General features: G+C 34.2%; 1 protein-coding gene across 1 annotated transcript in view; it reads left to right on the forward strand.

Moving 5' to 3' along the window:
* Positions 1 to 16,821, forward strand: part of LOC128854711 (uncharacterized) — a 136,060-nt gene that overhangs the window by 81,834 nt on the left and 37,405 nt on the right. Inside the window, exons 7-8 of the mRNA XM_054089016.1 lie at positions 401 to 479; positions 7,023 to 7,115. Coding sequence (XP_053944991.1) covers positions 401 to 479; positions 7,023 to 7,115 — 172 coding nt within the window. The remainder of the gene's footprint in view (positions 1 to 400; positions 480 to 7,022; positions 7,116 to 16,821) is intronic.

Raw genomic sequence — 16,821 nt, forward strand, 5'->3', positions numbered from 1 at the left:
AAGAAATGATATAGGTATAAGAAATGTGTTTTTTGATTTCTCGACAAATGCATTTCTGAATTTTTGACAATATGGCGCGGTCAACATTGACTGAATGACTGGTTATGGATGATCAAAATCACTAAATAAAGATGGCTCGAAAGTTTTAGTAGCATTACCATGTAAAAGATTTTAAAATTTGCAAACCCATTAAGCACGCATGAAATATAGTACACCCCAAATGCAACCACATTTCCAAGTAACAACAAAATATGAAATTCAAAAGTTCTCAGATGTATAGGACTATTGGAATAAAGTTTAATTCTTCTATGTCAAATACTCTTTAATTACAAATTACAATCCAATATAATTTAAATAGTCGTATTAAAATATATTCTTATATGCTTTTTTTCTGTTACAGTGCAAAAGGAGGGCGGCACACAATTGAAATTAATCATCGAATTTCCGAACGATATTAAGGCGCTAATGAAGCCAATGAGGTAATTTTACTATTTATTACTCGTATATACCTAAGAGCAACAGCCTTGCATTAATCTTTACCTTAATTACGTGGAATGATTATATAATTGTTAACATTGTTCTTAAAAGATTTTCCACTTTCACCAGTGCAGTATGGTAGAGTCTCAATGCATTTAACTTTGTGCGTATGTGACTTGTGAATAATTGAGTATGCAGTGAAGGAAAATATTTCATATGAAACACTTGTACTCATTCGCAAGCTCGAACAGGGTGAGTTTGTAAGTGGATTTTATTTGGCCGCTGGATTGATTTAGATGACGTTTGCCATAGAGAAGAGCCATATATTATTTATTATGCAGTATTGGACTATTCAAAATAAATAAATAATTAATTGGCGCGTATAACTCTGTTAGGTGTTTGGCCGAGCTCCTCCTCCTATTTGTGGCGTGCATCTTGATGCTGTTCCAAAAATGGCTATTATTTTGAAATTCAAAACATTTGATTTAAATCATTTACCGGGCAACGAAAAATTCTGGACATTTTTTAAATTGTTTTTAATTTTTATATTAAAAAGTAGCCGACAATTAAGCCCGCGTACCTCAGCAAAGACCGATCATTGCTGAATGCATTAAGTATCGGGGAAGAAAAAATGTGCTTCATAGAGCTCATTGCGCTACATCCAGAGGTGGCCTATAACCAATACCATTTTTCATATTGTTCTAGCGCTAAAGCCTTTTTGAGAAATCAATAAAATATGAATTACATAGGGATATTTCATTTAAAAGTTTTTAAAATAATATCAAGTTGCAGCATAAAACGCACCCTATATAGAGGAATTTCCAGAATCCACAATAACACACGTTATTGGTCATAATTGTAGAGCTTTATGTCATCTCCGACTTTTCCCACCGTTTCGCAATGCATTAATTCCAGGTGTGCACGAGCACATGCACACACACACACTCACCTCGGCATCTCAAATAACGCATGCTAGTAATTGTTGGTGTTGTTGACAATAACAACAAAAACATTTTTAATCGGAGCTGATAGTAATTTATTGCAACTCCCGTTTGCCATGCAATCAGCGTAAATAATAAAAGTCGAATTGACTGCGGATGTGGACAGATTGCCAAGCGGGAATGGCAATACAGCGGCTGATGCCTGATATCTTGATTGGCAATGTCAAGGTGCGTAAAATGGCTATCGGAAGGAAATGTAATGAATACGTACGCGTATGAATGCGATTGACGATTTTGGTTAAATATTGGTCGAGCAAAGCATGTATGCACATTAGGGTGCATCATTCAACATAAAATAAAGGCATCGGTATTGTTTTTCAGTCGATTAAAAAACGTGTTATGTATTAAGACTTTTGCCAAAATATTTCGAAATAATTTTAAGATTTACCTGAGCTGAACCGATTTGAAAGTACTTCAAAAAATCGAGTTTACTTCAAAGAAAAGTGGAGTAATTAAAAGGTTGAAGCTTAAGAGGTCAGCAAAAAGTGTTTAAAAATGTTATCAAAGGAATAGAAACAGTCAGCTGATCTAGGCTTCTAAAATGTCACGGTAAATATATTTTCTCACTAATTTTTCTATCACTTTTCATTTCATTGAAAATTGAATCCATCCACAACCCAATTTTTTTTTCGTTCTTTCTATTGATACAATTTTTAACAATTTTTATGTATGTAGAACTTTTAAGCTTCAGCTGTTCTATAATCTGAGCAGATTTTTTGAGGAAACAAAATTTTAGAAAAGAATTTTATTTAAGGAAATTCTCATGGTAAAGGGTGGTTAAGTTTCAAGGGCCGGTGTTGATTTTGAATAAAATACAATTTTTTTAGAAAATGTTTGTTATTTCTCTTTATTATGATAGTATTGGTATAGTTCAATTAAGTATGGAACAAAATATCTCCAAATTTTCGATGATGCTGAGGCATAATTGAGGTTCTATGCCGTTAATGTGCCGAGTTATCCATCCTTTAGGTCTTAAATTGTTGCTGGTCTATCGACGTACAGCTTTTCTTTTAAATAACTCCAAAGAAAGAAGTCCAACGGTGTCGTTGACGTTTAGGTGTGGTTCACATTCAACATAAAAAAAAAATAAATAATAGGCGCGTACACTTCTGTTAGGTGCTTGGCCGAGCTCCTCCTCCTATTTGTGGTGTGCGTCTTGATGTTGTTCCACAAATGGAGGGACCTACAGTTTCAAGCCGACTCCGAACGGCAGATATTTTTATGAGGAGCTTTTTTATTTCAGAAATACACTCGCCATTGCCTGCCGAGGGGCGACCGCTATTAGAAAAATGTTTTTATTAATTTTGCTTTCACCGAGATTCGAACCAACGATCTCGCTGTGAATTCCGAATGGTAGTCACGCACCAACCCATTCGGCTACGGCGGCCGCCCTTCGGCCCTTGAAATTTAACCACCCTTTACTTTCCACTCAGTCTAGCTCATGTGAACCTGTTTCGGAAATATTCTGCAAAATTCTTAATATATAAAAAAAATGTACATCCATTGGACAACCACTACCGATGAGGCACCCTAATGTGCGTATGTATGCACATATATAAGTACAGCATTGCGTCAGAGTTGACCACAATTTTATTGGCTCAATGATTGCCAATTGAGCATATGTAAATATGCATGCCATTCCTTGATAAATGCTTATACACAGGCGTAGGTGTTTTTTTATGTGCTTAAATCAAAATTATTGTTGGGGCCTTTTGTTCGAAAATCAGATTTCGAGAAAATGGTAATTAAAGTTAAGAAGTTGATGTCGATTTTTCTGTGACCCGAGAGCTTTCGGAGCCCCTTGTCTGCTATAAATTCTTAAATTCCAAATAACGGTTTCAATATGCGAATCAAATTAAAAAAATATTGGATTCTCTCGCCAGTTGGTGGTTGCCGCGGTCGAATCTGTTAAAACTAGTTAGGCTGAACATTTTTTAATATTAAATTTAGTTAAAATTTTGTATCGAAGTCGATAAAGTAAAAAAAAAAAAAATCGATTTATTGAACCAAAATTTGTAGATTCTGATGACATCCTATCCATTTTGAATGACGAAAAAAAACAGAAAAACACACAACAGTGTTTCGCCTGATATTCAAGTGAATAGAGGGTAATAAAATTATACTGATATTAAAGAAATTTTATAATATTAATACATATTTTATTTGTTCAGAGAACTTACATTCATATGCTAAACTAACCTGAACTAATCCAATTAACTATCAAATAACATATTTCCATCTTCGTCGACTTCATCGTCACGGTCTTCAGCGTTGACATAATTTTTGGTGAAATATTTGACCTTTGCAGTAATTTGCTGTAGTCGTTCTCGACTAATCTACAAAAAGTTGTAGCACTCTACACAGTCGTAGTCATTCTAAGTGTGACTTTTCTTTTTATAACTAATATTTGTTGACGCTTTAAAAAGCCCATTAAACTGAAGAAACCACTAGTCAACAGCAAATACAAAATATGGTGAACAAAACTTTCTAAGTGTTTTCGCAGTTATCGCACCTCAAATATTTAAATTTATTCAGTCATCGGCTTGGAACTGAAACATAATTTTTTTTTTAACTTTGTCGTCGCAGCTGTAATTCTCAAGCCACCCACACTGCGCGTACAATTTCAACACAATTACAACACTCAAAAACTACGCAGTGCCGAATCCATATTATTTCTTGTTCATCATTATGCGTTTAAAAAAGAAAAAGTATTATAGTGCAAAACATAATTTATAGAATTTTTACGTTTTTTAACGTTTTCTCCAGTCAATTATATCCCCCATTAAAATATATACTATCTTCGTTTTCTATCTTATAGGCTTAAATCCTGTTATTCAACAATTTTGATATAAAAGATACAATTTGTTTCATTTAACTATCCACTTACATACTTACTTACATATGTGTAAATTAATTCATTTTCCTGGAAATTTTGAATAAATTCAGCCCATCTCGGAGCAGTAACACTTTTCTGTCTTCTTTTTGTTGCAAGCATAATTTGAAAGCTTTTGCCTCTTTTTTCAAACTCTGAGCATTTATACGCATTAAATAAAAGTTTGAACCAGTCATTTGATCAGCGTAGCAAAAATTTTCTTCCACATCTCGACTCTTTAGGTACACGTAAGTCAATCGCATCAGTTATTCACATAAGGCGAGCCAAACTTCCACATTATAATATTTCAAGATTCCATAAAACAAATTATTTAGTATTTATTGCTTGATTTAATTTTAAAAATCTGCCGGAAACTTCACTAAAAACGACTGATTTAAACTTTCGACTGAACAAAAATAAATGTTTGACACATTTTATAAAAAAGCTAAGAATGCAAACCATGCAACCTTTTCTCCTATGCATATATGTATATATATATACAGGTATCCCTTGTATAACGCGGTCTTATACAACGCGGTTTCAATATAACGCGATTTGAAAAAATTAGGTTTCAGTACAACGCGAAATTTAGGCTTATATAACGCGAAGGGGAAAATACATAATTATACAATCTGGTAACACTAATTTGCGTACCACACATTTATAATATGTAATGTATTTTGCCGCGTCGGACATACATTTCGAAAAATGAAAAAGTTGCACCGGGTTTTAAGGCCGCAAAAGACAGAATTACTCTACTTCTCTGTAGTAATGCATCTGGTGACTACATTACAAAACCTTAATTTATAAACCGCTCGTTAAATCTACGAGCGTTGAAAAATGTCGATAAATCCAAGTTACCTGTTTATTGGCGGGCAAATAGCAAGGCTTGGGTTACAAGCAGTATTTTTCGAGAATGGTTTTTAAATTGCTTTGTACCTGAGGTTGAAACTTATTTGAATATTAAGAACATCGATTTCAAAGTGCTTTTAATACTTGATAATGCCCCTGGACATCCAAAAGACTTAAACCATCCCAATGTAGAAATAGTGTTCCTACCACCTAATACCACGTCTCTCATTCAACCGTTAGACCAAGGTATAATATCAACGTTCAAAGCATTTTATATTCGGCAAACATTCCAACTTATTCTTGATAAAATGGATTCAAATCCTAACAGGACAGTTACAGAACTATGGAAATATTTTTCAATTTTAAACTGCATTACAATTGTAGAAAAATCTCTTAAAGAATTAAAGCAGTCCACGCTAAATGGCTCATGAAAAAACATATGGCCGGAGATTGTTGCTAAAAATAATGCTGTGCCACCATTACATGTGGAAGTGAGCCGTATATTAACGATAGGTCAACGTTTTAGTGGAGAAGGCTTTGACGATATGAACGAAGATGACATTTATGAAATTATGAATGAAGGTACAGACCTAATTCAATTAACAACTGAATCTCCATCCGTCTCAAATCTCGCACAAGATGACGTCACTTCGGTTGAAGATATCTGTGAATCAATTCCCAGTTTCACTCTGAAGCGCATACGAGAGGGTTTAAGTTTGGTTGAGAAAATGAAATCTTTCTTTACAACTAATGATCCTTCGCTGGAGAGATCCAGCAAAATAATAAGGGAAATAGATATTAATCTAGCACCTCATTACGAAATTGAAAAGGAGCTTAAAAAAACCACCCACCAAAAACTGATAACAGATTTTGCAATTATAAAACCAGTAGAAGAACCACAAGGTCCCACAACTAGTTTCTTATCCAATAGCGAAAACTATGTTGCAGAAATATCTTCTGATGAAGCTATTGCTCCCCCAAAACGCCCACGTGCAAAGATCTTTGAAGACAGTGAACCAGATTAATTACCATATGAAGTTTGAAGAATAACAATAAAGTTTTTAATAAACCTTTAATTTGTTTTAGTTTGTTTTTAAATTTTTAATGTGCACATAATTATTTAAATTTTGTTTTTTGAATTTTGAAATATGTATGTACATATGTATTATTATTCATATCTTGTGTTTTTAATTGTGTAAGAAAGACTGAACTTTAGTATTGAGTTGAAATAAATGTGCATCTGTTATTTTGTATGTATTTTATTTAAAAAAAACCTATTGGAACATAACCCCCAAATTTATATGAAAACTATGTTTTAGATAACGCGGAATTACATAACGCGCAATTCTTCTGGAACGTAACTATCGCGTTATACGAGGGATACCTGTATATATATATGTAATTGGTGCGTAGACCCTTTGTAGGTGTTTGACCGAGCTCCTCCTCCTATTTGTGGCGTGCGTCTTGATGTTGCTCCACAAAATGGAGGGACCTACAGTTTTAAGCCGACTCCGAACGGCAAATATTTTTATGAGGAGCTTTTTCATGGCAGAAATACACTCGGAGGTTTGCCATTGCCTGCCGAGGGGCGACCGCTATTAGAAAAATGTTTTTCTTAATTTTGGTCTTTCATCGAGATTCGAACCAACGTTCTCTCTGTGAATTGCGAATGGTAGTCACGCATCAACCCATTCGGCTACGGCGGCCGCCTATGCATACTCAAACATATTTTAGAATAACGAAACTTTTTCTTAACAACAAAATTATCACTTATTTTTCCTCATTTTCTTACTACAAATCTTCCTTAATTTCTATTACAGATTCCCGCGCGACCAGCAAACGTTGCCAAATCATTTCTATTTTACGGATTATGAGCGACATAATGCCGAAATTGCGGCTTTTCATTTGGATCGGTAAGTAACAAACAAATTTCGGTTCATGAAATACCCTTAATAGTTATACAATTTTGTTTTTGAATAACTCTTTTACTAAAGATATTTCCACTTTCAAGGACTAATTCAAATGTCCGTTGCAAAATCATACTCCGTGCTTGCTTTTATTCGTCGTTTTAGTTCGGATTTGGCTGTTATAACTGTTAAAGCTGTTATACTCGTAAACCTCCCTTGTGCGAACACGGAATATGCCGTATTTATTTGTACCACATTTGGCTTCTCATATTACTAGGCTTGAACCTGGCCAGAAAATGTTTGGTTTACTTTTTTTGCATTCCTATCCCATAAAAGTCGGTGTTTGCTCATTAACCTATAATCACTTTTAAAAATAGACGAACTGTTATCTCCCTCACTTTCGTTTACGATTGAATCGCCATCGTTACTAGCGAAAATTAACTCCAATATTTTCACCGAAGCTTATGAAGTCTTGATATTTTTTGGTTAGGGATGGTTAGTACTGATTGTGATTCCAACGCTCCGATTTCTAGAACTAGGAGGGAACTAAATTCGCTTTCAAGCCATATTGGCCTAAATTTTACCACAAGGTGTAGCTTTAAAACCTCTACAAATGAATTGTTAATTAGATTCGATTTTTTCTCTAATATTTTTTCTAAGTAAACTTTAAGGAATGTTACATTTTCTTCATTAAAATAAAATGGCGGCCGCCTTAGCCAAATGGATTGGTGCGAGACTACCATTCGGGAGGCGTAGGTTCGAATCTTCGTGATACAGTAAAATGAAAAACAGTTTTTTCTAGTAGCGGTCGCCCCTCGGCAGCAGTGAAGAAGCTCCTCGTAAAAACTTTCTGCCATTCGCAGCCGGCTTAAAATTATAGGCCCCTCCATTTATGGAACAACACAAATAGGAGGAGGAGCTCGGCCAAACACCCAAAAGGGTGTGAGCGTCAAATATACATATATATATAAATAAATAAAAATTTTGAAACATTTTGTATTTGTCAAAAGAAAGAAATTTATTATTTCTGATTAATTTCGTTGTGCGACATGATGTCCAGTACTTAACTGTTTTCGCTACTCGGATTTAGAGATTATTTAAAAAAATATTATTTTTTCTTTGTTCGTCCACTTTGTTTTAGTTGTCAGTTCAAGGTTTTGTTGTCAGTTCAATTTGGTTTGGAGGGATTTTTCATTAAAGTTTTGGATCAATTAAATTTTAACTAAACCCTTCCAGTTAAAAATTGCTGCTTGATAAAGTTTTGCAAAATAAAATTTTGTGTGGAAACTGTTCATCAAATTGTTTTAGGAACTGGTACGTTTTTTAACTATCCAAAAAGTACAATGCTTAAAAACAAGTGGATTGCGCACTTAACTAGTGGAGAGTAAAATTTCATAAGCAGAAAAACCTGAAAAAATACATAACTAAACCAAAGAGCTTAACAATTAAAAACTATTTTTTAAACATAAAAATATTATATGACCACCGCTTTTCTTGTCATAAATTCTTTTTCGAAAATGGTTAAGTCTTAGTCATACCATAAAACCAAATTAATCAGAAATAAAATATTTCTTGAGTATCTTGAACAACTTGGCGAAGGAGTTAGTTCAAAATAAAAAAACGTTTTAAAATTTTTATTTAATTTTTCGGGAAAAGCATATCATAATTTTCATATATAATATATAGAAAGACTTTCCCGTTAATCCTATATTGTAATAGTCCGGGAGCCAGGGGTCGATTTTGGACTGCGCTTTTATACCGTTAAATTCTGACTATACTTGTGATTTAGCTTTCATGAATAACGAAAGTGAACTTCAGCTGGCGCACCCGCGGTGGGTGTGTTTGTGGGAGGGTACGAAACGTGTCGAAAAAAAATGTCTACCAACTTATTTTATACCGGCTGAAATTGTTTTCAAGTTTTGTTGACATTTAGTAGAATAAAAAAATGTAGTCAGCTGCGCGGTAGAGGGGTGAAAACACGTCAGCTGAACTTGTAAAAAAATTAAAAAGTAAAACTACCTTATGCCGATTGAAATTTGTCTACATAATTTTTGACACATATGAAAATTTAATAAAGATGCTCAGCTGCGTTTATAGCGGTGGGAAGACCGTCAGCCGAATAGTCCGGGAGCCAGGGGTCATTTTGACCTCATCATTTTATGCCGACTGATTTTAATACTGAAGGCACACGCCATCCAATGTATGACGAAACCAACTGTCAGCTGGTCCAGTAGCGGTGGGTATGTGCGTGAGATGCTGCGAAACGTGTCAAAAAAAATTTTTAACAACTCATTTAATACGGGCTGAAATTTTGTTTGTGTATTGTTGACATTTAGTAGAATAAAAAAAAATAGTCAGCTGCGCCGTAGAGAGGGGAAAATACGTCAGCTGAACAGGCGAACTTGTAAAATAAATTAAAAAGTAAAACTACTTTATGCCGATGAAATTTTTTTACACAATTTTGGACACATATGAAAATATAATAATGATGTTCAGCTGGGTTTATAGCGGTGGGAAGACCGTCAGCCGAAGCAAGAATGTAGCAGTATTAAAATCAGTCGGCTTAAAATGATGAGGTCAAAATGACCCCTGGCTCCCGGACTATAAGGTGCCCGTGAAAGTGAAACAAAAACTTACCAAGTAAGGTTTCAAATATAATCTGAGACGTTTACGAAAACTTTAGTTGTCTCGGTGTTTGTGCTTGACGTTTTTATTCAAATTTTTAATCAATGTAAATCGAGAGGTTTCACAAATTAACTGCCGTTCCGCAAAGGGGAGTCCAAGCCGTCCGCAGATTTTGGTATGCGCTCCCCACTTACTTTACAAGGGTTATATTTTAATATATTACGTTACTCATTAAAATGGTCATTGAAAGAGAAATAAAGACATTGAATTTCGATTCGGCAGTGTGGGAAGGGGCGTATACGTAACCGAATTGCGTGCGCAAAGTTGAATGCATGTGAATGTAGACATACTGTTTCTACGTATTTTAGGAGCATAAAAATAAGTATGTAAGTCAATACAGCTCCTAATATAGGTTCAACTGGATACTACATTCCGAGCTACTTGTTAATAAATACATAATGTACATTTGTTAGAAAGCTCAACGCTAAACCGTATAATAAAAAAAAGGATCATAATTTGAGTTGCACTACTTTTTACAATACAAAAAAAATGAGTAGCAAATGAAACAAACAGCCATTCTATATATAACCTAATTGGCTTCTCTATTTTTTTCTCTTTAATTTATTCGTTTAAAATTTAAACACTTAAAGAAGCAAAATTCAGTGTGAGCTGCACTTTAAATAACCGCGCACATTTTAGTAAAATTTAAATTTTAAATGGGGCTGGCTGTTAAGTTTTGCAATTAAGCAAATTCAAAGACGATGAAAGAAATTACTTGTAAAATTATATGGAAGGAAACACGGCTATGGCACATAAGAGGTGGGCGTGGTTTTTAGCCAGTTTCAATAATATTTATGTCGAATCTAAATAGGGGCGTACCAATCTTTGGTGAACTTTATTAAGTAGTTATCGAGATACACTTATTTGCTCAAGAAAAGTGTGCAGAACCTCATATTTTTCAAAATGCTTCCTTCATAGAATTATTTTTATTTGGGTTCATCACCTGTACCAAGTTTAGGTAGTTTTGCTTCGTCTATAACAGAGATATAACGTTTCGCATTTTGAAAAATAACCCTTATATGGGAGATAGGCGTTTTTATTGACCATTTTCCAAAACACCTTTGCCAACTAATATAAATGTTTCAAGGTGCCGTGGGCCATGACATATATAAACATATTGACTACTCTCATCATTCCGAGCATTTTAGTATATACTATATATCCCTCAGCTGTTAAATGCAACCAAAAGCGGATTGATACAAAGTGTGAGCATTAACATATATTTTGTGTTTGTAATTAAGTATTCAAACCACTCAAATTTCTTTATGTTTGGCATTCAAACAGCCAATCGCAAGAAGCTAAACAAATCAGCTGACCTACAGCTATCAGCTTGTATGAATGCGCTTTGATATAGAAGTTATGTGAACAAAATTATAATTCCTTTAGAAGCATTTCAACCCTAAGAAATTTGAAATTGACAAACCGGATATTGTGTTACTGAAGGAAAAATAGCTCTTCTCTGAAAATACTCTAAAAATAAGGGGTATTTCAAAAGATGCGCCTAGAAATTGTTTTAAAATGGAACATACAAAAATTTAGATTCCTTCAGGCTTCACTATTTTTATTCAAATTATATATGAAAAATTACGTTATTAGCATGTCCACCATGAGCATCCCGACAGGTAAAACCCGTCAGTCAGTTCATGAATGCCTAATTGTTGAATACGTCGAAATATCAATGTTGAAACTTGTTCAGCAAGACTTTGCGCTCAGTTTTTGTTCCGCCAGTTCTTTTTCTATCCTCCACCGAACCAATTTCTTGAAACTTCTCATCAATCTTTGAATTGTGGACTCATTTATTCACACTAAAACATCAAGAATTTTTCGATATGTTGCTCTTAAAGATCGACCATTTTTTAAATTTTACATTCGTCTACTTGAAAAATGTCAAATATACTGTTCAGAAATTATTCACTAGTGGTATGTGGGCGTCTCTTTAGAAAGGCGCTTAGTTATTAAACAGAGTAAGCATTAACAACATCTTATAGGTCGTCAAAAAAGCTATCTTGAAAGTTTTATCTAACGCAATCGAAAACATATTCGCCTTATAAGCTCCGCTCCATCAGAAATTGTACCTTTATTCTCTATCATCTTTATTTTATACCACTAATCTGCAGGGTTTTGTAACCATTGGTTGGCTGGTTCGAGTGGTGATTCTTCCAAAATCCAACTAGCGCTACCGCACCATTTTATTGCCACATCCTCGTTACCAACTTGTGTGTATTTTAAGAACCTTATTAGATTGTTGATATCTGAGCCAGTCAGTTGTTCGAGCCTCTCGAACGTTTGCCCAGGGTTAACATCCTGTCCTTCCATAGGCCAGGGCATTCGCAGAGGAAATTCAAGATTTTTTCCTTTTTCTTCGGTTGTTTACAACTGTGGCAGTATGTGTTGTGAGGGACGCCTATTTTGGCTGCTTGTTCTGGGACAGACCAAAATCCAATTATGACTGCCGTTAGTCTCCAGGTGTCCCGTCGTTTCATGTTTAACAATATTGAGGATTGTTTGAGGTTGTAGGTGAGCCACAACGTTCTGCTGATTTTGCATTTCGTCTCGTCTCTCCATCTACAATCCGCAATGCTAAGGTATTTTAGGGAAATTGTACTCTTGACTGCACCTAATGGTGTGAATACCGATCCTAGAAGAGCGTTAAGAAGATCCTCTTCTTGCCAGTTCACCTGCTTTTTCGTTACCTTCAATATTCCAACGTCCCGGGACCCAGATTAAGGGAACGTTATGGTTTTCGCTCAAGGTGGAAAGGTTATTCCTGCTTTGTTCCACCACCATAGAGGTTGTTGTAGCTGAATCCAGTGCTCGGATTGCAGTTTGGTTATACGAAAGAATAGCGATATTGCTCTTAAAAGACAAATCTGCGATTAGTAGCCTACAAGCCATAGACTCAAAAAACTGATTTTCAAGTTTATGAATTTTTATTATGTAAGTACCTATATGGAAACCAAACACTTATGAATATTATTTACACGGAAAGTACTCAAGGTACGATCACATTACGTTCGTTGTTGTAGATATTTTGATTTCGCATAATTTTCGAAAAATTGTTTTCGCGTAATTACGCAAAAGGAAAAAAATGAAGCTATTGGACAGAGGAGTTTATTTTTAAGTGCTGCGCATATAAGAACGGTAATTTCGTAATAATGGAGCGTAACAAGTTGAACTAAAATGAAGTTGCTACTTTATTGAACAATGCGTTTTTGTAAAAAAATGCGTAGTTACTAATTCGAGCTAGTAAATTCATGAAATTACATTAATGCTTGCATTATTTGTCCTTAATTCAGGGGTTATTCACTTATTGTTCTGCTTAAGGGGGTAGTATGGTATTTTTTTTTTTTTTTCATTTTTTTTTTTTTTTTTTAAATTATTCTATAACATCTTAAGATTATTGTGTGAAAGTTTGAAGTTCATTAGAGTAAAATTGACAAAGACACAAAGGATTAAGTATCTACCTCTCCAACCGGATTTCACGCTGTAAAAATCTTCACAAATCTTTAAACGCGTTTTTCTCACACTTGCCTTTTTTACGGTCGGTGTCCACTGTAGATTCATATCTACTGCACCGATTCTTTTCAAATTTGGTTTTTTTGTTTCTTTACTTTATTCACGAGGTAATGACGTCGAGTTTTTTTTTTTTTAAATTTTGTCATATTTTAAAACAACAAAGTTTTCAAGTTTTTTTTATGAAAAATCGGTGTTTTGACTTCAAAGCGCTTTAAAAAATTTAAAAAAAAAAAAAAAAAAAAAAAAATTCGACGTTGTTACCTGCGAAACTTTATTAGCTGATGAAATCAATTTGGTTTTTTGATTTTAGTTGATCCAGTAATGAGTTCTGAGGGACACCGCAATACAACTTTTTTATGAGACGTCCGCGAAGATTCGCTGCCACCAACTCATTTCTTCATAAAAATCAATGAAAATTTCACACAATATTCTTTAAATATGACTTTATAATGAAGTAATTTTAGAATTTTGAATAAATCAACTGTGTCGACAAAAAAAATTTCGAAAAATATGCTTGTTTTACACCGAATTAACCATACTACCCCCTTAATTGCACTTTTTTTATTGAGCATAATTTTTAATTATTTTTCTGTTTGATTGCAATTCTCGTTTATTGGGCAATACGATTGTTCGGTGTGTGTTGTTTTTTGTGGGTTATTTACTGACAGTGCAGACGATATCACGTATTATGTTTTATGCGTAGTTGGTAAATAGGCAGCGTGCTAGCTTGCATTTAACCGCGAATATTAACAGCTTTCGACTCGCCACTTCGTTGCTTAATCAGGGTCGGGTTTCTTTGTTAAAATTTTGATGAGAAAGCAAGAAGAAACTAAGTATGTAAAAACGACAAAAAGTGAATTTGTTTATAGTGGAATATTTTGTAAGTAACTCGCTTAGATCAGGGCTTCTAAGTATATACGGAAATAGTAAATTATATAGATATTCTAGATTTCGTAATAGCAAAAAAGAATAACCTGATTACTTACCAATTTTGGTTTTTTTTAATTTCTATACATATTATATTTCATTAATTTATGCTTTCCGAGATATTTTCTAACTCTATTTAATACCAACTGTCCACAACACAGTTCAGTGCCACCAAATAACATCCGTGTGGAACGAGCGATATCTTGCTTTTTTTCGAACGTTGCTAAGTGCTTGTCGAATCGGAAACATTTATTAGTATGAATTACTTTAAAAGTTGGTTTAGGAATGTATTTTTTTACTCATACTTTCTAGATGATTTTGCTTCATTTCTCAAGATATTGGGATATAAATTTAAGTTTCCTCCCCTATAGTTTCTATGGGCGACATTACTCTCAGTGCAGCTGGTTTCTTAACCTGCAAGAAGTTTTCAAGGCCTCAAGGCCTGATGGGAAAATAGAGAAAATGCGCAAAATATCAAAAATTAGAGCGATTTCAGAACCATCTTTGGACATTTCGATAAAAAAACTTCCTAATATGTGGTGCCATTCTAATTCTGACTTTATCTTTATATTGATGTATAGAAAAAATTATTTTTAAGTACACTTTGAATGGAAATATTTATCGTATAATAAAAAGCCGGGAGTTCTTATATTTTCACCTTCTATATACTACTACCTTCGGAAAAAGATAAAGTTACTTAATTGGAATTTTGTAGAAATGGTACACTTATGAAAATATTGTTGAATTTTTGGTCTAAAAAGATGGTAGAAAATAGTTTTAAAACCGAAAGTTTATAAAAAAAGTTCTAAAACGCTTATGCAATGTAATAACCTCGCACAGGATGTTCCGTCTTGCAAAGGTATTTTTGCATTTCAAAGCTGAGTAGCTATCCGGCAATGGTAGTGTTAACATGAATAACTTGAAGGAGTATATACATGGGACATGGCAATTTCCAACAATTTGGTAAAAAAAGATAAATTTTTACTATTACACCAAAATCATCATTCGATTGAAACATTTCTTCATTGAGGTTAAACTTTGAAATTTTTATTTGTATTCTGCATCAATAAAATTTGTTAATGTAACCAAAATTTTTAAAATAAAATTAGTTTGTGATATATTCGCCAAATGTGCCGAGCTGCTTTCAGTATGAATAAGCGAAGCAAAGATGAGAAAATGTGTGCTCACGTGTCTGGTCATTTGTTTTGTTGCTTACAGCTTTTTCGTTTTTGGCGTTTGGGGATGCCATGCAATATTGCTTTTGCCTTCCTATTCTTTTAATTGTGTTTTGCGTTTTAGCATTATTATGGAAAACTTTTTCCTGCTGACTTATTTTTGAGTTGCTACAGAAAAACACATTTCACCATAAAACGAAGTTAGGTTCAATGAAATCAAATTGGCGAAAAAGTATTTTTAGGGGAACAAAGCGAAACTTATCGTACTTGGTTTTCAACGTTCTTTCTCTTGAATATAGTGTTCTTTTTGGATGTATTTCCTTCTATTTCATTTTGATTTTTTTCTTAATGCGTGTTGCCATGCTAATGCAGGGAAGCCAAGTAAGAATGCATCACAAAATTTAGTCGTACTTTTTTGAAACAACTTTTAAACAAAAGCGTTATTTGTACATAAGAATGTATGTTTGTTTATGCTAAAAAATACCAATCTTTTTTTAATTTTTTTCATTACTAAATAGCACAGCAACTAGTTATACGTGTTTTAGCTGACGAGCAACGTGCGTTGTGTTTTGTTTAATGCAAATGGGTGCAGAATTTACTCCAGGAGATTATAAGGCTTCTTTCGCTTAAGCTTTGCCTTCCAATTGCATTGGTCAGATAGTACGAAGCTTCGCTGTTGGCATGCTGTTGAAGTCTATCCATGTGTGACTTTATCCATACTTTTGTTTTGTGGTGGCGACTGATTCGATGCCAAGATCGCGTTCAAGGTCGTTATGGCGAATTTACCAAGAAGCATTAACGGCGCACCTTAATACTTTATTCTGAAACCTCTAAATCTTCATTACATCGCTGGAATTCGAGCAACGCTGAAGTTGTATTCCACATGTCCATACAAGTTTCGGAATTTGCTTCTACAGCAAGGCTTTGTTGGGTATTGATAACTTGGACCTTTTACCCATGAGCCAATAGAGATTTTTTTATTTGATTTCGTGATCTTCTCCTTGTCACTTAAAGTTTTCATTCCACTTAAGTTTAGCATCTAGAACCCTACCTAAACAATAAGAATATCGAATTTCAGCGCAAAATATAAAATACAACTCTCGTATCTTACGATATGTACATCGCATTGGCGAGTTTAAAAAATAACTTTGTTGACTGCATGTGTTTGGTGAAGCCCGTTTCGTGTTAGCGCTTTCGAAGAGATGTGAGAAAATTTGCCACGTTCCTCAGTACCGCTACGACCGAGGTGAAAATATTAGTGCACAATAAAGTCCAACTTCGAGTGACCTATAGCAAATATGCGTTATAAAACCGATATTCGGTGAATTCATAATTATTCGCAGCACTGTTCCTTAAATTCATTGCCGAATACATTTATGCTTCATCTTTTGCTGTAATACCTTTGTTGC

Source organism: Anastrepha ludens, chromosome 2 (assembly GCF_028408465.1).
Source record: "Anastrepha ludens isolate Willacy chromosome 2, idAnaLude1.1, whole genome shotgun sequence".
NCBI classification, from domain to species: domain Eukaryota; kingdom Metazoa; phylum Arthropoda; class Insecta; order Diptera; family Tephritidae; genus Anastrepha; species Anastrepha ludens.